This window comes from Apodemus sylvaticus, chromosome 2, assembly GCF_947179515.1.
Source record: "Apodemus sylvaticus chromosome 2, mApoSyl1.1, whole genome shotgun sequence".
NCBI classification, from domain to species: domain Eukaryota; kingdom Metazoa; phylum Chordata; class Mammalia; order Rodentia; family Muridae; genus Apodemus; species Apodemus sylvaticus.
Window position 1 is genome coordinate 30102036 of NC_067473.1, and position 24735 is coordinate 30126770.

At 43.2% G+C, this 24735-nt stretch overlaps 1 protein-coding gene across 1 annotated transcript in view; it reads right to left on the reverse strand.

The window, feature by feature from the left end:
• Slc25a13 (solute carrier family 25 member 13) overlaps positions 1 to 24735 on the reverse strand; it is a 180688-nt gene that overhangs the window by 130754 nt on the left and 25199 nt on the right. The window contains exons 2-3 of the mRNA XM_052173222.1: positions 24677 to 24730; positions 14565 to 14707 (exon numbers count right to left, since the gene is read on the reverse strand). Of these exons, the coding sequence (XP_052029182.1) occupies positions 14565 to 14707; positions 24677 to 24730 (197 nt within the window). The remainder of the gene's footprint in view (positions 1 to 14564; positions 14708 to 24676; positions 24731 to 24735) is intronic.

A 24735-nucleotide genomic window follows, 5' to 3' on the forward strand; every position in this document is an offset into this window, starting at 1 on the left:
GAGGCAGCACAGCACCGTCTAGTCAACTTGGAAACAACTGAACCCAAAGAGTTACCCCTAATAAAGGACTTCCTGCTGTTGGGGACAGAGGTACTGCACCTGTTACCTGGCCCAAATAAACAAGAAATGCCGCACAGAAAGAAGAGGCTTTGCCTCAGATGCCGTGCTGCTACCAGGGCTGCTCCAATTCACACTGCACCAAGCAGAAGGTGAATAAAATAGCAGCCACGTGTTTAATCCAGAGGGAAAAGAAAAACAAACAAACAAAAACTTGACAAGATGTATATATGGTTTGTTTTGCTTTCAATAATCTACTTTGAATGGATGTTTCTAAAAAGCAATTAATAAGAAAGAAACTGTTGGAAGCATGGACTTGGAGGGGGGAAAGAGAAGCTGTAATTGGGCTGTAAAGTTAATTAGTTAGTTTATTAGTGGGAAAAAGAAGAACAAACTGACTACAAAGAAATTACATCTCTGAACAAAACACAGTCACGGAGTATAGGACTCAACCAAGAGAGATGGAGTTATGGCCACGCCCCCTCTAAATGGCTCCACAGAAGAAGCTACAGTTTTAGAACAACTCAAAACTGAACCGCATCAAATGTGACGGCTGGGCAGGGTAGCCCAACAACCTAAAAACATCAGGAATGAAAAGCGAAATTAAAAAGTGGCTCATGTTTATAAAATTCTGATTAAGTCGTTATTTCTAGATTTTAACCTAATGTTCACAGTAAAGAAAACATTCCTTATGCTCTGCTCCTAGGTCTCATAAGGATTAACATTTCATTACAGGAACAAATTTTGCTTTAAAACTGACAATAATCTGGACCTCAAAAAGTGAATTTTCCATACAAAATTATGTTTTATTATACAAAGAATCTCAACTAAATGTTAATAAGAATCTCCTATAACAGGGGTCACCCTGAGATCTAGATTTCATTTAAAATCATCGCAAGAGTTTATTAGGTCTGTCTTAAACCTGGGTCTATTTAAGTTTCCATTTTGTTTTATCCCAAGAAGGCTAAAGAACAGGTAAGAGAAGAAAATGTGTCTGCCCACCTCATGTGCAGCACCGAGCCCTGCCCTTTCTACACATGCAGAAATCTACAAGCCCTGTATGTAAAGATCTCATGACACTATCACGATTTCCTCAAGGCCTTTGGCTATAACATGGAGCAGCCTTGGTAAGAGCAGCACTAGAAGCTGTTGAGAGCGCTTCCTGCCATCTTTGCAAAGTAAATTAAGCTACTTTATCTCTAGATAAAAGTCCTACAGAAGAGAAACCTCAGTCCTTCTATACTTGTCCCTTCCTGAAGTGAGTGACTCTTCACTTCCTGTCTTAAAATAAGTAAATAAAATACTGAATCGGGCAAACACTAGATCAAAAATCCTGACTTGCATTTTCAGTTCTGGAGGGGAAAAAAATCTATTTCTTTTAATGAATCTGAAAACTAATTTGAAATTAATAGCCTGTACCGCGAGGGTATGAGGAGACGTAGCTGCATTTACTTCTGTAGAAGGCAGGAATTAAGCAAATATAAACCACAGGTGAAGAATCAGCAGGGATGTACCGGGGACAGTCAGGATAAAATATCTTCAATGTGCTTCCAAGTCAGGTCCCTTGCAGGGGAGCTGGGAACAGGACAGGGCCCCAAAAGGAGAACTATAGTTCAGCGAACTGAAGATGCAAACATAGAAAATATTAAGCATTTAAGATGTAACATAGGAAAACAAAACCCAGAGAGTATGAGTGAAAACTAGGAAGATGGAGAAAAACCAGAGCCAGAGCCTGAGATGGAGCGGGCAGCCAGCCTGGAGGGGAGCGGGTAAGCACGGTGGGCAGAGTGAGGAGAGAACCGCGTTACAAGGTGTGATGGGATCGCCTATGCTGACCTGCGGGCCGACTTCACAAGGGGCAAATTCAGTCCAGCAGCAAGGGAAACCTGCGGGTGAAGAACGAACGGGCAGAGACGTGAACTGCAATGGCCAGAACAGGCGACTCTGGAGCGGAGGGAGGGCTACAGAAGGAGAAGCCAGGTGGAAGTTGGCGGGCAGTGGTACAATCAGGAAAGACTGCTGCTCTTCATATGGGACAAAGGTTATAAGGATCACGTAGTAGGACTCCAAAAATCAGGGAGATGTAGAAGATGTGGCCAAAGCAGGAACTGGGGAAGGAAAAGAAGAACGGAATCTTAGAGTCAACCAAGGTGGGAGCTAAGAGAACACTCACGGATGTCATTTCCCTGGGGAGCAACCGTCGAGCATACAAAGAGCAGGATGTATAGCACAATCTTCTCAGTGATAAAACAGGCTGGCCCACAGAGTGCAGGTCCTTTGCCTAAGGTCTCAGAGGCTTTAAGAGACCTTGCAAAATGCAAATGCCAGGTAGGCCACTCCTACCGCTCCTTCCCAAATGCAATGATTTTCCTATGAGAAAGATCCTTTATGCTGGATGGCAAGAGTTATCAGAAGTCACATATGCATGCATACATGCATACATACATATATACATACATACATACATACATACGTGCATGTTACAATAACAGAACAAAACATCAAAGCAACCCAAAGAAGTGTTTGGTGCACAAATATGGGCACCTTGGAGCAATTCAGCCCATGTTATGTTGTGTCCACATTTCTCTCTAACAATTGTTTGGTTTATGTATCAACTTGACTAGGATATGGGGACCCAAGACAAAACACTGCTTTGAGGAGTATCTAAGGTATATGATGAGACTGGCATTTTCCTAGATGGACCTGCTACCAATATGGTGGACATTCATTATCCAATCACTAAGGCTTGAATGGAACACACACTTAAGAGCAAAAGAGAAGGTCGTGGTCTCTTAGCTGAGCACTTGAGCTGGAACAGGAACTCACCACAGATGAAGAGCTACTGTGTGTGTGTGTGTGTGTGTGTTCAAGTGTTTCATCTGTAAGCAAGTGCTCATACATGGGTAAAAGTCAGAAGATGTTGGGTGTCCTCCTCAATCATTCACATGTTTTTGAGACAGGGTCTTTCACTAAACCTAGAGCTTAGACTAACCTACACTAACGTTCATCAAGACTTGGTGACCAGCAAGCCACAGGAACCTTGTCTCTGCCTTCCCAGCATTGGGATTACAGACATAGCACCATATCCAGCTTTTTATATGGGCGCAGGGTCCCGTTCTCTCTGCGATTCTGAGCCTGCGTTGTGTGCCAGTTCACAGATCTCTTAGGACTCTGGTCTCAGAAACCACAACCCCACTGGCTTTCCTCAGACTCCAGCCAGCACAGGGGAGACAGTGGGATAGCTCGGGGTCATAACTAAGAGCTGGTTCCATATAGTAAAACTCTACCTACTGACTCTTTCTTTGGAGAACGTAATACACGGTCAAGTGAATATAAAACACTCTTCCCAGAGTGTGTGTCTGTGGGGGCGGGATGGAAAAAGAGCATTTATTAGCTGTCTGCTCTGTTTAAGAAGCCAGCATAAACATGAATATTGGTATCAGTTCACTTATTGAGGAAGAAAAGTGTTCTGTGGCAGGAGAAACTAAAGACTCCAGAGAACGGGTGACTCCAGAGAGGAAGGCGCGCAACGGAGAAGAGCCGTGAGTCAGGCTTCCCCGCAGACATTCCTTCTATGTCACAGTCGGGACTTTGGGACCATATGTTTTACATATGCAAAATGCAATTAAGTCCAAATTGCTCCCTCCCCCCAAAGAAAAAAAGAAAGAAAAGAATGCCTAAAAATTAAAAACAAACTGAAACGAATGAACCTGACTATATATCAATTCAGTGACCAAACCACACAGAGCAATGGATTACTTCAAATGCTCTAGAAGGCAACGCTTTAACTGTGTATATTTCGTGGAATACGGTATAAGCACAAACAGCTGAAAAGAAGTCTTAATCTTCACTCAATATCTAATCGTTAGAGGCCACACAGGTGTTATTATTTTGAACATCTGTATAATACAAAGATGCAGTTACATGATTTTCAGTAAAAAATAGGATTTTCAATAAAAAAATAGACAGAAAACCAAAGAGATAAAAGTACTTTGAATTTAATGTATCAATTTAATTTATCTGTGAGTCAGAAATATTAACATGAATTGAAAACTCACCTTCACCCATTCACTGAAAAAGTCGTAGTCAGTCAGTTAATGGCCCCCTCCTTGCCAGCTAAGTTTCTATAGAACTGCTCATGAAAAAGATTAAGAAGCTAGGCAAAGGGATATACTCCTAACACCCCAACACTTGGGAGGCTGGGGCAGGAGGAGCCTTCAGTGCTTGCTCCTTTCCACTCAAAATTGATAACCCTCAAACTTTCATCAGACTGCAACTCACGTCTTCTTCCCAACAGCTCTACTAAAGCCCGACGTGACGTGTACAGTTTATTCTGGGAGGTGACTCATGAACCAGAGGGAATGTTAATAAGCCCTAAATCCCCTAGTGGTTTCTATCTTTTGTGCAGCTGTGGCACTGGGCCATCTATAAACAGCAGATTTGCACTTCCCAAGCTGAAGGCTGGGGACAGGAGGAGGACAGGAGGCACCGCACTGGTGCCTGTTAAGGGCTTCTTGCTGCGTTCTAATATAGGAGATGGCATCACACCAATGAGATGGGGAAGGCCAGTCTCAGGATTCTATAAAAATCACCTTCCCATGCTAGCTAGCGTCATTAGCCCACTCCAGAGAGGGCCATGCTTCAAGAGTCCACCCATCAACACTGTCGCCTTGGGTTTACATTTCCAACACGGGCTTTGGGGGGGACGTGTGCAGACCAGGGCAGTTTGCTTCAGGAACTCCTCTTCAGAGCTTTGGTGGAGGCCATTTTTAATGAAGCAACTGTCACATCCTACTCTAATACTGACAATGGCAGAGTAACAGATCCGTGACTAGCTTTATGTAACAGGGATTGTATTCAATTTCCTTTCTTTTATAAGTTTGTATCTCGATTCCAGTAATGTGCTGCCCTGAGGAATCCCCACAGTACACCGTGGCTCTCGGCACCACATCTTTTTAGGGGCCAGGCTGGCACTGACCCCAACTCTACTCCAACCTGAGTCCTCAAAAAATTGTAATATATTTCCCTTCAAATTGAAATAGTTGCAATATGTTTTTGATTCTTTAAAACCTGGACACTTCCCACATCAAGGTCCTCTGAGTCACACTGATCCCTCTCTTTTGCTAAGATCTCTTTCTCCCCGCCCCGCCCCGCCCCGCCCCGCCCCCTTTTAGCTGTCCACTCCAAGGTCACAACCAGGCTTTCTTTCTTTTTTTTTTTTTTAATCTGTTCCCCCCGCCCCCCTCTTCCCTTTCCCTTTCTCCCTCTTGCCTCTGGCCCTATTCCCTCTGGCCCACAGGTTTTTTTATTTGCTTCTCATTACAGATGGTTGTGAGCCATCTGTACAGGTGTTTGCTGGGATTTGAACTCATGACCTCCGGAAGAGCAGTCAGTGCTCCTCACCACTGAGACATCTCACCAGCCTGGAGAACTAGGCTTTTAACATTACCAGTAACTCCTTCATCTCAACGTTTGGCTTCTTGCTTTGCAAGCATCGTCTTGTCTCTTTCTTGCTCTCTGTGCCCGGCTCCAGCGGCTTCCGTCCACACTGAACAACGGAAGTCATCAAGCCTATACTTTAGCATCACCTCTAAGTGCTCCGACCCCGCTACTGACAAAATAAATCAACTGTAGCTCAGTGATACAGTGTTTGCTTAGCATCCACAAGGGCCCAGTACAGTACCAGCTCCTCCCCTCACAAAACAGAAAATATGTACTATACAAAAATTGTTCCCTGTGTGTCCTATATATCTAAGAAATATCCCTTACTCTAGATTCTTTACAGCAAAGAAAGACCTCAACCCTTGCTACACTAAAACGCATGCCAGGGCTGGAGCAGCTGAACTTTAGGGAAACAGGAAACGCTACTGTGTTGTTTGAAGGTGGAATGATTCCCCCGGCTTGTGTGTTTAAACACTTGGTCACCAGCTCTGGGAGAAGGCGCTGTTTGGAAGGTCATGGAGCCTTTGGGATGTAGACTGACTACCTAGCTTGAGTCACTGTGGCACACCTGGGAGGTGGCATCCACTTCTGAGCGTCTCCCATCGTTCTGCATGCTGACCCATCAACTTGTAAACATGCTGGGACTCGAGCTCCGCCACCACGGACGGTGCTACCAGACAGATGTTCAGCCCCTTCAGCCTCCCTGACAAATAGATGCTATCTCCTGAAACAAACAAAAGTAAGTCCTCCCTCCTGTCTTCTTTCCTGTCAGAAGAAGTAAGCTGTTTCTGTCCCAGTAATAAAAAGGGCAGCTAGTACACACACTCACTGGTCTCAGTACACACACTCACTGGTCTCAGTACATTCCCTAACTGGTCTCAGTATACACACTCACTGGTCTCAGTACACACACCCACTCGTCTCAGTACACACACTCACTGGTCTCAGTACACACACTCACTGGTCTCAGTACATTCCCTAACTGGTCTCAGTATATATACTCACTGGTCTCAGTACACACACTCACTGGTCTTCTCAGTACATACACTCCCTGGTCCCAGGTTCAGTTTTACAATAAATAGTCCCGGCTGGGCCCTCAGATGGGTCTGCCCAGTCTTGCTGTTCCCTTATCCACTCATCCTAGTCAAGACTGCTCTACTGTGACATTCTCTCCATAAATAGTCAATACCTCAACCTACACCTCCCATTCATAGATTTCCAGGACAAAAAAAAAATCAGTAAAACCAGAAGAAAACTTCTTTCCAAATCTGCCCAGGTCTTCAGTACAACCCTCTAATCTCTACCTTCCTTTCCATTTTTCCGTAGCACTCATCAAATGTGTTCTGGGACAACTTAGTGGCCTAGAAATTGCTTAGACCCTACAATGCTTTTATTTATAAGGATCATATCTACCATACTATTGGAAATGAAAACTGAGAAGTTTTAAGTGGGTCTATTAATCCACTAACTATAAAATGGTAATATAAATATTTGTTTGAAAGATATCTATGGTTTTAAACAAAAGAATTTGTGAAAACAGTATATTTCTATCTGAAAATTCTTTTAACAACTCAGTAGAAAACCTCTGCATTCAGTCTGTAGAGATAGGCTGCTCTGATGACTATGAGCCCTTTATGGATTCACAATAAGGAAAGAAAGTCGGGTTTTAATGGCCCTTTCAGGACCTGGGATGTTATTCTTTATGCTAACACCAACATCAACAAGAAAAGTTTCCTAGGGATTAGTTGAAGCTGTGTGGACCTTTCTCCACTGTTACTTTTAAAACTCCTGTGTGCTGTGCTGCTTGAGTAGATTCTTTATACATCTGGGATTCTTTTAGAGCAACTGAAAATGCTGTCCACTGAAGTTATGTCATTCTTCCAAACATTGGAGATGTTGCATCACCACATTTAAAAAGATACTTTCATTAGTGTTATTCTAAGTAACATAAGGAAAATCTTTAATATCGGGAATCTGTCACATGAAAAAAACTTAATTATTTTAAATAATTTATTCTTGGGGGTAAAAAAAATCCTATACAAATTTTAATTCAGCTATTAACTCAACTGATGATTTTTCTCTCAACTATCAAAGTATAAATATGTAAATTCTTATGTGTAGTTCCCACTTAATCATCCAGTATATGTTCAAGAATTTAAGAAGTCAGTAACTTTTATACTTCATGAATCTTCTGAAGAAAAAAAATAGTATTGTTATTGTTGTTACTGTGTGGTAGAGAAGACAATAACAACTCACTGGTTTGGCATCTGTCTTACTTCATTCAGACTCTGAACAACAGAAACGTTTTGCTGGAAGATTAAGGGACGCTAGTAGATTTAGTGTCTAGAAGAGACCTGCTCTACAGACGGTCAATACCTTCCATTTTCCTCACGTGGTGGAAGGAGTGGACAGATTCCTTCAACTCTTTTTTGTAAGATCACTAACCCTTTCAGGAGCCATAGCCCTGGTGACTTAGCCACTTCCCAAAAGCCCCACCTGTTAAATTCATAACTGCTGGGGTCAGGTTTCAGCAGGCATTTGGGGACACCAACAACTGGTGGCAAAACTAGCAAGTTCGCCATCTTCAGTCTTAGAGGCACCTGCTCAAACGTCACCACTGTAATAAGAGTATGCTGCCCTTCCGTATCTGCGCAGGAACAGCTCTGACCTCCCGGGCTCCTGAAAAGATCACTGAACTTCCAGGGCTCCACTGAGCACACTCTGAACATTGCTGTTCTAGAACTCCCCATGTTCTTACAGAAGCAAACCCCTCAGGCTAGAGCCAATTGTTTTCCCTTTCCTACCTACAGGTTGGTTTCTCTCCACCTTCTAGAGAGTCCTGTCCATCAGCAGGCCTTCTGTTAGCAGTCTATGTGCAAAGGAAACTCCTGAGACCTTCCTTTCCCTCTCCGATTACATCAATTTCTTGTCCTTTCAACAAAACTCTCCCAAAAGAGGGCTTGAAGCAAAAAGAGGCGGGGGAGGTTGTAGGCACATATGAATGAGATGTGAAATCAGTACCTAGTCGCTAATCAACCCTTACTGGAATTAAAAAGAAAAAATACAACTCAGGCATCTGACATTCCTAAAGATTTTTTCAAATGCATCAGCAACATAATGCCAACCTTTTTAAAAATTCTTTTGAATTTACTCCTCGTAGACAGTGTCTAGCCACCACACTGCCTGCACCCCCACCTTATGATTTCAGACATCAAATATTAAACACGCAGTGAGTAATGCAAAAAGAAAGGGGGTTAATCAGACATCCGCAGAAAGAGAAAGAAAATAACCCTGATTCAATGAGAGTGGTTAATGAGGCCTTTTGTTTTGGTAGATTAATTTGGGAGTCTGATGACTACGAAGTACATTTAAGCTCCTTGCTTTGGCTGGTGTTGATTATTAGCAAGGGTTTTTTTTTTTTTTCCTTTTTAATTAAAGAGATGCCTCTGGTTAATTCTCTAGATTATGAATTTCAGGTGTTTACCTAAAATGCATGTCCATCGTAACACCATAACACTGTGGTAAACTTTGCTCGTTAGCTGACAGAGAGGCCTCCCCTCCCGGATGGCAATTGTACACCACAAATGATGAGCAGTCCAGCCTGTGAACAGCTGATGTTTAAATACATTACCCTAATGCTCTTTAAGCACCGCCAATTGTAAACCTCGTTAACTCCCAGCATGTGGCCAAGGCCTGGATTTCTTCACCACAGCCTCACAAAGTGAAAACAGGTATATAAAAATGATTTTATCATCAACACTATTACATCCTCCTTCACCCTGGGAAGGATTTAAAGGACTGTAGTTTCCTTGCTATGAAGCAGTGAACACAGAAAAATACAGAAGACTCTTTTACACGGGCCACAAGTCTAAAATCCTCTTGCTCTGCCTTTTTCTTGGCACCCTATATTCCTCAGGCAGTAGGCCTGCCCCAGCTCTGAGTCTTTGTTCTCAGAACAGAAAGGATTTATTCCTGTGTGGTGATAATCCTCTCTAATCAATACAGCAGGATGCGGGCCAACAAGGCGGTACCCAGTACCTGTCAGCTCATCAGTAACAATGGGGTATGTGACAGTCCCTCTGTCCTCACAGGATGCACATCTTCACAGAGTAAAAGGGGTCTTATACCCAAGGTAGGAAGCATGAGCTGTGTCCATGGACCCCAGATCTAAACATTTAACTGACTACAGCCAGAAAACACTCAGAAAAAGAAATGGATCTGTACCGAGCAGGCACTTTCGTCATTACTCCCTGAACAACATGAAGAACGTTCCACACAGTATTGAGCTTGTAAACTCCTAAGTCATCTAATAATGATTTAAAGCAGAGTAGAAAACAGGATAGGTCAGGTGTAAGAATCTCAGAGGTTTATAGAAGACACCTGGGCATGGGCAGATCTTGTCAGGATCCTGGGAGGGTTCTGAAATCAATCCACCATGCCCATAGAGGAACAACTGTCAAGAGAAAACTTCTATGTGATCCTAGCAAGCCAATGAGATTTTTCCAGCCACAGGAGGCCCCTGACAGACAGAGTTCAGTACCTTTGCAGGCAGTCAACTAAGAACTCAACAACCCCAACTCAGCCCCACTTAGTCGCAAAGTTTCTTTGGTCTTAGCTGGCTCTCATGAGCATGGTAATCGTTAAAAACAAACAGGAATGTGTTTGGCAAGGCTCATACGGACGAGCATGAGGCTTCCACATGGTTCTTAGCAGAGAAGAGGTATGAGCTTTATATGAAAACTGTGTTTCGATAGACACAGCACGGTTTCCATCTTAATGAAAAGCGACAGCCACCACCAAATGTAAATGACACATCGGAAGCCATGTAAAATTAACAGCCTGGGGAACATTCACACTGCTTAGTTACATAGCTTTGTAAGTGGGTCTGGGCCCTGAGAAATCCTGAAACACATCTCTCCTCCCTCCTTAGATAGAAGGTAAGCCCCACCCCCTCACTCAGGAAGGTAAGCCCCGCCCCCTCACTCAGGAAGGTAAGCCCCGCCCCCTCACTCAGGAAGCCCCTAGGCATTCAAACTCTCTCCCTCCAGGACCTTCATAAATTGATTAAATCCATCCTCAAATTGATTAAGACAGTAGAACAAAGGAAACACCAAACACAACAAAGAGATCAATAGGGATTATGCTGCCCCACAGGAAACCCTGCCAACTTTCTGATTCAAACCAGTCTGGGGTAGTTCTCCACAGCTTAAGATAAACGTTCTCATCCTCACCCTTACAGATGAGCTCTTACATGGTCTACACATGGCCTATCTTTCCCACCAAGCCTTGCATTCCTAGACCCAGACATGCTAGACTCAAATCACGAAATGTAGGGCATCTCCAGAACCTGTTCTTTCTGCCCTAAATCTTCCATCCTCTGTTCCTAACCCCAGGTCCACCAGCCCACATATCACTCATGAGATGTCTTCACTGACCTCTCAGTGAAAATGAAGTTTCTATTTACTGTCTCTTACACCATGTGTCTCATCCAGGTCTCTTCTTGTGCTGTAACAAATAACCAAATAATGCTCTTTCTATCTAGAAAGATACCCTGATGGGACTGGAGACTTAGCTTAGCAGTTAAAAGTACTTGTTGCTCTTGCAAAGGTCTCCAGTTCAGCTCCTAGCACTTTCAGATCGTTTTCCTCTTCTGACTTCCTTGGGCACCAAGCAGCAGAACATTCATACACATAAACTATATCTAAAAAAATAAATGTTTAAAAACTCCAGGGATGGAATTTAGAGCCCACGTGGGTAGTCCAAGGAAATCTCTTCCATCAGTTCACACGCATTTGCTTATGTTTATCAGACTAACTTCACACATTGATTAAACCCCTTGTTAGAAGCTCTATACTGGGCCAAGAAGTGGTGGTACGCGCCTTTAACCCCAGCACTTGGGAGGCAGAGGCAGATGTCTGAATTTGAGGCCAGCCTAATGTGCAGAGCTTGCTGGGCCAGCCCAGGCTATACAGAGAAGATCTGTCTCAAAAAAATATATATACATATATGTATATATATATAATATGAAGAAGGGGAGGAGGAGGAGGAAGAAGAGGCAGAAGCTGAACTGGAAGAAGGAGGAGAAGTAAGATGAGGAGGAGAAGGAAAAAGAGAAGCTGAGCTACATAGAGTATTTCAGCCAAATTGGACAAGCAAGACTGACTCAAAAGCCAAAGCAAAGCAACCCAACCTGAGGCTGGCAAGCAAAGGCTCCTCTATTTAACTGGAACAGTGAACACCCTTCTCTTCTAATAGTGCACAAGGCAGAGAGCTCCTTTCCCTTCACGTCCTGAGCACACACATCTCTCACTGCACAATGCACCTAGCAGTCTCTGAGCCCCACTGCATCAGGCCAGCTATACTCTTCTCAGAAAAATGGAGTTTCTCCTTCCCTATAAACAGTCAACAATAGAAATTTAGACAGTTCCAATTCAAATATATCCACATAAAAGAATGGAAAGTCTGATCTAGCCTGGACTGGTTTGAGAAGAATAAACAGTAAGTAATACTCTGTCCTCAAGTGAACTTTTAGAAGCCCCTATTTACCATATTATGCCTAAGCATGATTGGGCATGCATGCGATGAAAATCAGATGCATTATGAGAAGAAGATATGTGCAGTAGAACAACATGAGTTAATCCATCAAATGAAACAGAGAGGCATACTCGTTACACCCCTTTAACAACCCAACTCCTTCTTCTATTGAACCCCACAAAAAAGTTTAAATAGCCAAGGCCCCTCATTCTTGAATCTTTGAAGTATATTCTCTCTTGAAGTATATTCTGATCATTTTTGCTGTTTTGCTTTAAATAAAGTCTCTTTACTACTTTGCAATCTCTATGGGCTCTTATTTAAATTCCTTGAATAAGAAACCAAAATCCAAAATATGCCAGGGGTGGGTGAGTGGGAGGATGGGAGGGAGTGGGTGGGTCACACCTTGAAACTCAGCAGAGTCAGGCAGATTTCTGAGTTCAATACCTGGTCTACAGAGAGGGTTCCAGTGCAGCCCTGTATGGAAAAACAGACAAACAAAAACAAAGAAAACCAAACCAAACCAAACATAGCACAACCAAAAGAAAGGAAAGAAAGAAGGAAGGAAGGAAGAGAGGGAGGGAGGGAGGGAGAGAAAGATGAGAGAGAGAGAGAGAGAGAGAGAGAGAGAGAGAGAGAGAGAGAGAACCAACACCTGAAATCATTTGGCCCACAATTGGACAGCCATCACAAACAAAAAATGTCACACTTTAAAAAGTAAAAATGGCAAATATAGGTCACTGGATGTGATGGCACACTCTTATCATCCTAGCATGTGGGAGGCTGAGGCAGGAGGTTTTCTGAGTGTGAGGGCAGCCTCAGCTATAAAACAAATCCATGTCAAGGCGAGAGCAGAGGATCTGAGATGGCAACCACATGTCCCTCCCACACACCATGCCACCCTCTGCTTAGTCACTTAAGTGACAAACGCAGCCATTGCATGGCTGCTGGGCAGAGCCCAGGGGAAAAGCTCCTGACACCAGCGGCGACCAATTCACAATCTCATGAACCTCAAGCTAAGAAACTAGCAAGCTGGAGACTTTAAGATGAGGATGTCCCGCTAAGCACAGGCATTTAACTCTGCAGTACACGGTCCAACCCCAAGTTGGACACTGCTGCGTGTCACTGCCTAGTAGATCTCTGCGTCAGAACAAAGATACCACTGGGAGAAGAAACGGATGTTTTTCATCAATCAAGCTGGTCACTGACAAGCAAGAATTTTTTATAACTATGAGCTATCTAATGCAGAGCTTTTCTCTGTAGCAGCAGAGAAAAGAGCTGCTACAGTCAATTATAACACAGAAAAAGATCACCACAGTAACCAAGATGATGATGTCAATTCAAGTAGGTATCCATACATGAGAATGAGCTATGTACACCTAACAGTATAGTATTCAACCTTTAAAAATAAAATTCTGTCACATGTGATGATGCAGATGAACCCAGAAAACCTTATATCAAGTGAAATAAACCAGGCATAGCAAAACAAAGGACTCATGTTCTGACCTATAAGCAGAATCTAAAGAAATTCTGAATCCACAAAAGCAGAGAGTGATTGGTGACTGCACAGGCTGACATGGGGGACGTGAGGTGATGCTCTTCAATGAACAAAATAGTTTCAAAACGCAGTTATGGGCACTGTGGTGTTTTGGTTAAGAAAACCGCACATATACTTGAAAATTGCTAAGGAAGATTTAAATGTTCTGAATACAAAAACAAAATATGCACATAGCATAATAGATATGTTAACTAGGTAGATTAGTCCATTTTCTACAATGAATGTGTACTCCAAAATATGTTATAAATGATAATATTCTTTATCAATTAAAAATAAATAAATTAACCCAGCACTCAGGAGCCAGAGGCAGGAGGATCTCTGAGATTGAGGCAAGTCTGGTCTACAGGGTGAGTTCCAGTCAGCCAAGCTACACAGAGAAATCTTGTCTCAAAAATAATAATGAATAAATAGAATAAACTTTACTACAAATTTGAAGACTAAACACAGCAAAACTATATATTACTGTTGAGAAGCCCAGAATCCCTAAATAAAGGTGTCACCAAGGCCATCCGGCTCCTCTCTCCAGAGCCTCTATGGAAACTCCATTTGAGATCATGATATGACACACCTGGAACCTGTGTCAAATCCACCTCTGTCCCCATCATCAAAGGTACTTGTAATGGAAATTATGTCCATGCAGATAACAACACAAGACAACATTTTCATCTCAAAATGCTTAATTACACCAGTCCCCAAGATTCTGCCTCCAAATATGGTAAGATTTGACAATTAGGTCTTACAACATCTCATCGATTACAACTGTCTCTCAAGCTATAAGCAAGTCTTACAAATGTGGAGTTTACAACTCTGAAACAATTCTTGAAGAAATACTGGGATATCATTTCTAAAATGATGGATTCATGGGTAAAAAAACAGTTTTGGACATATAGAGGGTGCATACATTTAGTGGCTTCTTTATCATTAAGCAAAAGAAAGCTGGTTTGAGCAGAAAGAAGATATTTAATAGTACACATACCCATCTTTGGTCTGATCCACCACACCACTTAAAAGCTCCACAGTCTTCGGGTTGGGCTGGCTCTCTCCAAAGATATTCAAATACCGAGTGACAAAGTCATGAGGAGACATAAAAAATTCACCATTTTTTTCAATGCTTGCATACTGTTGAAAGAGGAGGGAAGAGGTAAGAAACGTTATTTAGTATCTCTGATTCTTAAATATATATAACCACGCAACCAATAGCGAAAAGCCTTAACCATCCAAAAGATAAAACTCACACATCTAGTAACTAGTAACTTCTTTGAAAGGTGGCTATCATCCATCACTTTAAAGAAAAAAAATTAAATAGTCAAATTTTATGCTCATCAGAAGCTCTCAACAATGGCTTTGGGAGACATTGTGGTGATGTCTGATAACAGTTTTCCTTGTCATGGCTTGGAGAAAGGGAATGTTACTAATTCTAAAATAATGTCCTACAGGGGTCTCATTAGGAAGCCCAGATGGCCTCAACCTCAAGACCTCCCTACCTCAATCCCCCAATACAATTGCAGGCATGCGCACTAAACGTAAGGATATGTGAGGTATTAAATATCCTTCCACAGAGTCTGAAGTGACCATCCGCACCTAGGCCTCCCGTTCACGTGTGACAAAGCCCAGTGCAAAGAGCCAAACAAAACTCATGCTCAGCCAACCTGAAGCCGTCAAAGCAACCTCTAACTCTAGTTTTCTAGTTTAGCCAATAAAATATATTTTCTTTATTTTGGCTTCTAGCAAGCAGTTTTATAGATGTGGAGCCCCAGATGGTGGGGTCAGATGCTACCCAATTCCTAATTCCATAGCTGCTTAAATAACTCACTCAAATGCTTACAGTCCCTGAGAAAAGAAGGCAAACTTGGCTGGAGAGCTGCTGGAGCCAGGAGCGTCCTATGATGTTGGAAGCAGGTTTAAATTGCTGTCCTAGTCAATGTCCTCTCAACATCACACAGGAGCTCACTAGCACCGGATGTCCCTTCATGGCGTTCTAAGACTCGGTTAACCTTAGGCAAGAAGGACTGGGCTGTGTCTTGTTTCTGGGGACACCCAGCATGTGGGAAATGCTGAAAATCAACACGGGGATATGACATCCTCGACGAGGACAGTCAGGCGTCCTGATTCCCAAGATAAAAGAGGGGAGGACAAGAAACCTGAGGACGGGGGTTACTGGGTGACAAGAAATGTACCGACATCAGGGTGATGAGGTGTAATGAGGAGGAATAGCAGGCTTTGTAGGCTGCGGGCTTTGACTGTACTCAGTACCACCTGAAAGTCTTGAGAGTTAAATGAAGGTTTCTGGGCTCTGATGTGCAGAATGGGTATAATAGTATCACCAGCCCCATGTGGCTGATGCATGAAGCAGATGAGATAACAAATACACTATAAACAATGCCCAGAGTACAATAAGCACACGCCTGGTTTTGCTTTTTTAATTACATATATGTATGCATCCATGTAGATGCACACGTCAAGGCACTCTTGTGGCGGTCGGAGGACTCCTCCCACCCTGTGAGTTGGGAGATGGAACTCAGGCTGTGACTCAGCGGCAAGCAGCTTTACCTGCTGAGCCTCTCCACTGGCCCGTGTTTTTGCTCTTCTAATTCATTTCTTTAACCCTCGGTTCCGCTGAGTAACATCTGCTGCTGGTATCAGACCAGGTCAAGGATATGATGAGGGGTTTCTTTCATCACTAGCAACCTGGTCCTGGGCACTGTCTAAGGGAAGCCGATGCAAAATGCTAGGATCCTATCTTCTAAGTATGTTTCACAGATAACAGTGCAAAAAAGACACAGCCCAGTGGTGTTACCATGTACTCCACTTTGCAGAGGATGTAAAGAATTCATTGTCATTTTTTTCTTCCCTAAATGAGGACAAACAAGATTGAAATGGAAGCGGCATGTCACTGCTAATGATAGCAATCCTATGGTTGGCTATACCGAGGTTTCCCTATGATAGTGATTAATTTACCTTAAGACACAATTTAACTTTTCTCCTGCTGGTACGCATTTAGATCATTTCCAGTCTGGGTTATTTTGTAAGAAAACCCAAGATAGCTTTTCTTATAGCTAACATTTGTCCCAATTCCTATTTTCAAAACCCAGACTCGCTGAAAGAAGAAATTGTTGAGTTAAAGGACAGGAACCTTCAGGCGGACATCGCTCGTTATCCCGCTGTTCTCCAGAAGCAGCGATTGTACCTACAGTTCTGCCACCCACAGGGCCAGAACGTGCTCTCGCCCCTTCAGGGGTCACATTTGTTTCAAATACTTTTCCAGTGTGACATTTTTATGTAATTGAGTCTAGAGGTTTTTTTTTTTTTCATTTGCAAATCCTTCCATTGCTTTCTGACCTTAGAAACTCAGTCCCTTTTCATTTCAAGAAGGAATACGAACACAGTTTCTCTCCTGACTTTTGACCAGATCTGTATTTAGCATTAGGCTCCAGGATATCAGAGCCCTCCTTCTGTGCATGTTCTGACATGAGAATATTCCGACTTTTCAGAGCCAATCTATTGGCTGTTCCAAGCCCACAAACCACATCTTCTTCCCCACTCCACCCCTGACCTGGCTCTTTCGGATGCAGGATTTTCACTAAAAAATTATCAGGTGCTCACCAGGGAAACCGGTGAGAAGCAGACTCCACCTGCAGCTTCAGTTCTCAGAGGCTGGAATGGTTTCCAGAGGCCAGAGTGTTCTCCAGAGCTGGCAGGCACAGCACCAAGAATGTGTCACGGACCGGCAGTTCTGATGGTTGGGAGACCATCCAAGACCACCCTATCTTGTTGACCTGTCTGTCCTTGCAAGATAACAAGGACTCTTACTTGCTACAACTGCAGGGAGGGCCCTGTCAAGACAGGACTTTTTTTTTTTTGGCTGTATTCTCTCTCATTGTTGTTTCCTCAGATTCCCAGACTGCTGCCGCCGGCCCATGAGCCTTGCTTGAGAAATACTTTCTGAATGAATGAAAGGTTCAGAAGGCTGTATTACTTTTCTCCTAGAGCTTTTCTTGGCCTGGTGATTATCCATTGAATTTTCGCCAAATGACCCTGGTAATCATTGTCAAGTTGTGGACCGGAAACTCAATTGTCCCTGGAAATGCAAGATCAAGCTACGCAGAACCACACTACTCTCTCTCAAGATAATGAGGGCTAATGAAAGTTGGCGAAAACGTGGAACATTCCCACATGCTGGTGGTGTAGGAATAAACTGATGGAACTGGTGAGATGGATGGGCAGTCAGGAGCACTGGCTGCTCTTCCGCAGGACCCAGGTTCAATTCCCAGAACCTACGTGCCAGATCACAACTCTCTGTAACTCAAGTTTAGAGAATCACAGACATACATGCAAGCAAAATGCCAATGCACACAAAAATGAATTAATCTTTTTTTAAAAAAAAATTTTACTTGTGTGTATGTATGTATATACTTATATGTATATGTGTATATGTGTATATCCATATATGTATATGTATATATGTGTGTATATATATGAATAAACTGACAAACCATTTTAGAAACCTGCTAAACAATGTCTACTGTAACTGTGTCTAGCATAACTGTAGACTTAGCAATTTCAATCATAAGGAAATCTCTAACAAAATGTATGAGATATAATACCAAAAAAGTTGGAAAGTATTCACAGCAATTTATCTTAGGATGACAAAAATGCTTAAGAAAAAAAAAAGCAACAGTCCAGAGATCACTCAATGACTGGATACTTGACTGTCATATACATAATCACACCATAAAATACAATGTAGCAATAAACTAACTCACTCCACCACCCATCACACAGATGAATCTATATAAAATCAGGGTTGGAGGTAGAGGTCAGGGGAGAGTGAGAACCTGTGTGATGGGGCCTGGAGCTCAGTCCCCAGCGGCACAAGGAGTCACAGATAGAACAGAGACCGCATGACTACAGTTACCCTGGTATGAGATAAAGGACTGAACTCAGGTGTCAAGAGAAAATTCAGCCAGCTACCTTTGGGGGATGGCGACTGACTAGCACAGGGAGCAAGGGGCTTCTGGGGGCTGATGCCATGGGCTGACCACTCATCTCTACATAACCATGGCCGTGTGTGCTTATGATCTGTGCCCTAGACTCAGACCAACTGTCACATTATCACTAAGTGATTTTTTTATTGCCCTCACTTGTTCCGAGGTGACAGAGAGGTCATCTCTTAAATGACATGCTAATTCAGATGCAGAATATAGTTTTGTTCAGTTTAGAACAAGCCAGTCCACCAAAGCAGGAATGACCTGCTCTGGGGTTTAAGTAAATACATCAAAGGTTGTCTCTCGGACTCAGGGACAGAGGTCAACTATGACAAAAGCATAAACTAGGGGTGTTGACGAAGGCAGTTTGGTTGTCCTTGAAGCAAGGAACAAGGGTCACTGCTGGGGAAGAGACTCTTCCAGCTGCCACAGCTCTAGAATACCATTCCGTATCTCTGGGGCTATCCTTCGGAAGGCTTTTTATAATTCTTTAAATGACCAGGTATTTCATCAGCTGTGGAGACACTGAATGAGGATGGTAGCAGACAGACTCAGAAAAGGGACCCACCCCTGCAGTGCCTGCTCCACTAGGACCGGAGCCCTGTCTAGCTTGTGCCTCACTAGTTATTTCAATAGAAGCCTGTGAGTGGTGACCTGGGTCAGAGCCCTTAGGGTCTGGCCAGCCACTCGTGTTCGTCAGGAGTCATTCACTGGACTCGGGCTGAAAGGTAAGTTCCTCTGAACACCCTTTCAGCTAGAGACTGCCTGTGCACACCAGGTCCTGTCACCTACCAGCCTTTACCATGATTCCCTGTTCTAGGGACGGAGTAACACAAAGCAGGGAATGAAAGACCCATCCTCACTATTGTCTGCTATCATGGGTCGCTGATGAGTGTATTGGGGCCACAGTGTAAACAGGAAAATTCTTAACATTGTAAATTTAATTTTAAATTTTAATAATTATAATTTTAAATTAATGGAAGATGCAGATTACAACACCTAAGGTGAATTATAGTAAATACTGAGCAAAGAAATAAGCAAAGTATCTGTGAAAATGTACTAAGCAATGTGGCAAATATTCAGTTAACTTAAGGACTAATCATATACATATCTGCTTTATTTCTGTTTGAAATGGTCACAATAAAAAATTAAAAACCTAAGAATCCTGAAGCTTTAATTTTAACATATTTCTATTTATTAAAAATGAAAATTTTAAATAACTTTTTTTCAACTAACAGGAAAAAAGGGGTGTTGTTTTACAAAAAAAATAGTAGTCTTTGTTGCTAGCATACATGTGAGAAATGCACTTCCACATTCCAACGCAAAATACACAGACAAGAGTGACCAAAAACTAGTCCACTGTGAGCCCACCATGAACTGCATCTAAGAATTTCTCTTAAAAATATAGGACAAAAGCCAGCAGTGGAGACTTACATCTTTAATCCCAGAACTTGGGAGGCAGAGGCAGGCAGGTGATCTTTGTGAGTCTGAGGCCAGCCTCCTCTAGAGAGTGAGTTCTAGGATAGCCAGAGTTATAGGGGTTTGAAACCCTGCCGCAAAACAAAAAAAAAAAAAAAAAACAAAACAAAACAAAAAAAACAAACAAATCAAACCAAGCCAAACAATAACAATAACAATTAAAAAAAAAATCCTAGTGTAAGCTAAAGGAAACCTATAACTAGGAGGCCAACCAATAGGAGTGAGGGATATAGGACTCGGGTGTGTACCTGGAATGCATGACCCAGAGTTCAATACCCAGCACCATAAATATCAGTAGCAGGGGAAGACCAACTCATTACAGTCTTGCTATGGTAGCTAATCAGAACCAGCAACTAAAGAGATAGTTATGGAGAATGACCAGATATAGCAGCACACAACCATACTTAGAAAAATCATAGTTTTAAAACTTAAAAGGTATTTGTGTTATATTTGTATTGTTTTTCTCCTGTTAAAAAAACAAGTGAAAGAGGGAGATATGGGGAAAAGAAAGGAGGGTGGGGGAGAAAGAGAGGCGTCAGATGTATCTGCCTTCTGAATCTTCAACAATGATAAAAACTGATTGTAAGAGAAAAGATCCTCAAAGGGGAACTAAATGACTTTCTGAGTTTTCCTAAGATCCTTTCCTGGTGTATGCCACGCTTCAGTTGCCAGGCCAGTCCTGAAACTCCACAGACGGCTCACACCCTCCCTGCTGTGCCTGGCCCCGGCACATTAGAAATGGAATGGCTCTAGACTCTTATTCCTAAAGATTATACATCTCATACACTCCACACTATGGAGGTACTGGTCCTCATCCTGTCCCGTCTCACCTCATCTGTGTGTGTGTGTGTGTGTGTGTGTGTATGTATGTGTGTGTGTGTGTGTGTGTCCACCTCTGTCTTGCGACTGTGTACCTAGACCATGTACATTGTGGCCATATTCACACACCCAGTCCCGTCCATTGTCACAGATTGATTAGGCTTGGCATCCTTGGGCGTGCCTTCATCCAGCACTCGGGAAGCAGCAGCAGGATGATCTGTTGAGTTCAGAGTCAACCTGACCTACCTAGTGAGATCCAGAACAGTCAGGGCTATAGAGAGAGGGAGACCGCTCTCCTAACAAACAAAAACAAACAAACAGACAGACAGACAGACAGACAGACCAGTCACTTTCATCAAATACCCCTTCAAAGTATCCCTGACCAGTTCACTGCTCACTGCTTCTGCAAACAGCACCAGAATCGGAGACCTCTAAAAGGATGCCTGTCTTTGCAGTACTCGGAAAGCCTTCAATGGCTTCTACCTATTTACAGGCATGGCAGGCTTGCAAGGCTCTGCACCCCGAGCCTTCTATCACTTCCTGTACTGTGCGGCACCCTCCCTGACAGTCTCATTCCATCTGCAGGCTTCCCCTAGGTCCTCTTCTCTCGCGCACTGGCCCAGAAGCTCCCCATGCTCTCCCCACCAGCTTCTCCGTCCACACACCGGAATCCTTGGAGTGTGTTTACTCAGCTCCATCTCTTTACCCGCTGTGCTCCTGCAAACCTGACCTGTGCTAAACCTGAGCTCCTGAGACAGCCTTTATTTACTCCCAGTCCTCTTTGCTTCCCGCCCCCCCCCAACCCCCATAACAGAGCATCCCAGCACTTGATTTAAATCATGAATCCCTTCAAATGAACGTGAAGCTGTTCAGAGAACATACTAGGTATGAAAAAAAAAAAAACTTCACCATGTTGAGATGGAAAGCAAAACTGACTGGAGTTCAACTTCCACATCCAGATAAAACCTTGGTGAACATTTTCCCAAGAACGGCCTTCAAAGTGAGCTCCACTGTTTCAGCCAGGCATGTTGCAAACCAAGCACCAACATCCCAACCATTCTCAATTCATTCACCAAAACTCGACCACTACATCCAAGGGCTGTGCCCTCCACACACGGGGCACACTTCACTGTGCATGCACTATTCCTTTGTCTGGAACACAATTCATCCCTGTCTCTATCTGATAAACACCTATTCTTTTTCCATTTCAGCTCAAACGTCCTTTCTGCACGTCTCCGTAGGAAGATAATCTCCCTACACATTAATGTTATGTCATACTTATCAACTGTATCATGGCTCAGTTTTCTTACAGACAGTGAAATATTTCAGGGCAGGAGTCATGGTTTAGGCATCCTGCCTAGCTGCCCAATATCGAAGAGACAACCTCAAAGCAGTGTGAGCCGAATGAGACTGAGTCTCTTTCTCTAAAGCCAGAATGGTGCCCTCTTCAGCCCTCTAGAAGCCAGCCCTCTCCCCACCTGCTCAGCTCCATGGTTCCTGACCTCCAGGGTGGCCGACACCCCCATGACCCAGACACCTAGTGCCAAAGGCTCAGATAAGGCTTCTTTTCATACTCCCTAGCTGCCGAAGAATCCTTCCTTCCGCCTCATTCATCAGAGAGGTGGGTGGCATATTTCACATGGAGTTTTTTTAAGAGAGAAAAATCAAGTTACATTAATGAACAGGAAACAACAGTGGAGACAGGTCTGCAGACTGGTGACTGTCCGTCCCTACATAGCAGGCCCCACTGCGTCTCCATCTCCTTTCATCCCTTCGCCACAACCATCATTACGCTAGACAGTAAACAAGAGAGCCTCCGCAGGCTGAGGCGGTGTAGATTTAGGTTGGTCCCACACTATCCAGGCCTGGTGAGGTCACCAGACACTGTGCCAGATCCAGAATCCCTTCTTCAAACTGCTGATTCGGTTTCCTTCACGTATCCACCTCCACCCCCACATCACCTCAGACTCTAAGCCATTAAAAAGAAAAAAGAAAAACCTCACTCAAAAGTTACGTAGTCTCCTATTTAGTGCCAAAGATTCTGAGCCCGGCTTTGAGGTCACCCACATAGAAATACCACGAGTGGCCGCTCTGAGACCCACGCTGAGTTCCTACTCTCTCTGTGTTTCCTTGTGCCAAATGGAGCCATCTCTCCAGGCCCAAAACATTAACTTAAAGAAGACGTGAATATCATTCATTTTCTTTATTTCAATCATTGGGGTCCAGTTTCTACCTCTTTGGACCCTTCTTAGCTAAAAACAAATTTGAAAATTTTGTGAGTGTGTGTGTGTGTTAAGTCCAAACATCTTTACAAATTAAACCCTCTTTCCTCCTCTGAAAACTTCTATATTTACCTTGTGGAATCTTTATCTTTCCTGCATTTGTTCTTGTTTTATTTATTATATGTATGTCTCTGTGCCTGTGGGAGTTTATGTGCACCACGTGCCCTCAATGGCCAGAGACCTAGAGCTACAGGCAGTCTTGTGGTGCCTGATAAGCCTGGTGGGAACTGAACCTGGGTCCTCTGCAAAAGCAGTAAGCAACCTAACCCTCCACAGGACTGAGCCAGCTCCTTGGCCTGTCTTCTCTGTATTTACATCATTTAAACACACACGTGTTACTTGAATCCAGCTGAAGCACACCAGGTGCTGGGCAGTGCACACCAGTCAATGTCCTGAATCTCTATAATTTCTCCTAACTTCTCATTATGAAAATACTCAAATGCTCAAAGTAGAGAAATAAAAGTGTAATAAGACTAATATCACATTTCCCAATTTTAAATATTTTTCATAATACCACCTACCTCCCCCTCCCCCAAATCGGATTTGAAAGCAGATTCTACTACCATGCTGTCATCTATAAATGCTCCAGTGTACATCTTCAAAAGGCGGCACTTCCGTTTTGTCTTTTGAGATGGAGGCTCTATTATACAGAACTGCGTGTTCCGGAATTCACTGGCGAGCACTTTCCCCCAGAACAGCCTCCAGAGAGAACTCCCACTGTCTTAGCCAGGCAGGTTGCAAACCAAGCACCAACATCCCAACCACTCTCCAACCATCCTAAAACGGACCACTGAGCTTACACACACCTGGTTCCCTTTGATTTGCAGGAGCTGTCTTTTCAATGTATAGAGAAGGCCACATATTTATGTTTCTATTGTCTTAAAAAAAAAAAACAGGCCTTTTCAATTTGACTATGTTGAGGCACAAAGAAAGGTTTGAGACCCGAGGAAGATGTACTAGCCATTCCATGTCCAGAACCACAAAGTTTGGAATGTACAGGAAATCAAAGAACTAAATTCTTAGAGCATCCGGAGCACTGGATGGCCAATGATCATCCAGTGAGTAATACAAAGATGACGATAATGATCAGAACAAACCAATGGGCTTCTTCCGCCCTAGGGAGGGGGACAATCCTCTCTGCAGAATTGAGAATGTACCAGGATGCCGACCCAGGCCCTGAAACTTCCTAGGAGAAAATGCAGCTCTGTGGACCTTCAGAGGCCGGTCCTCAAGAGGTAATGAGTCACCACTCAGTCCTCCAAGTCCTTTCCAGTTGGACTGAGTGATGTGAAAGAAATTCACATAGAAGCCATATCCCCACCACCAGAAATCACCTACATGGTTCCCACACATTTTTGAAAAACAGAATTATAAAGGATCCTTTTCAGGAGTCCCATACTAAGATACTTTGGGGCATGTTTTTAAATTTTTCAACAATGAAATAAAGAGCTGTTTTGAAATAATCTTCTAAAGTTATAGGACACAAACCAAACAAGAAACAAAATAGATTCCTTTATACCGACCTTCAAAAATATTGCTTTAAGCTCAGCTGGATCTGCTCTCTTGGTTAAAGCCACCTATA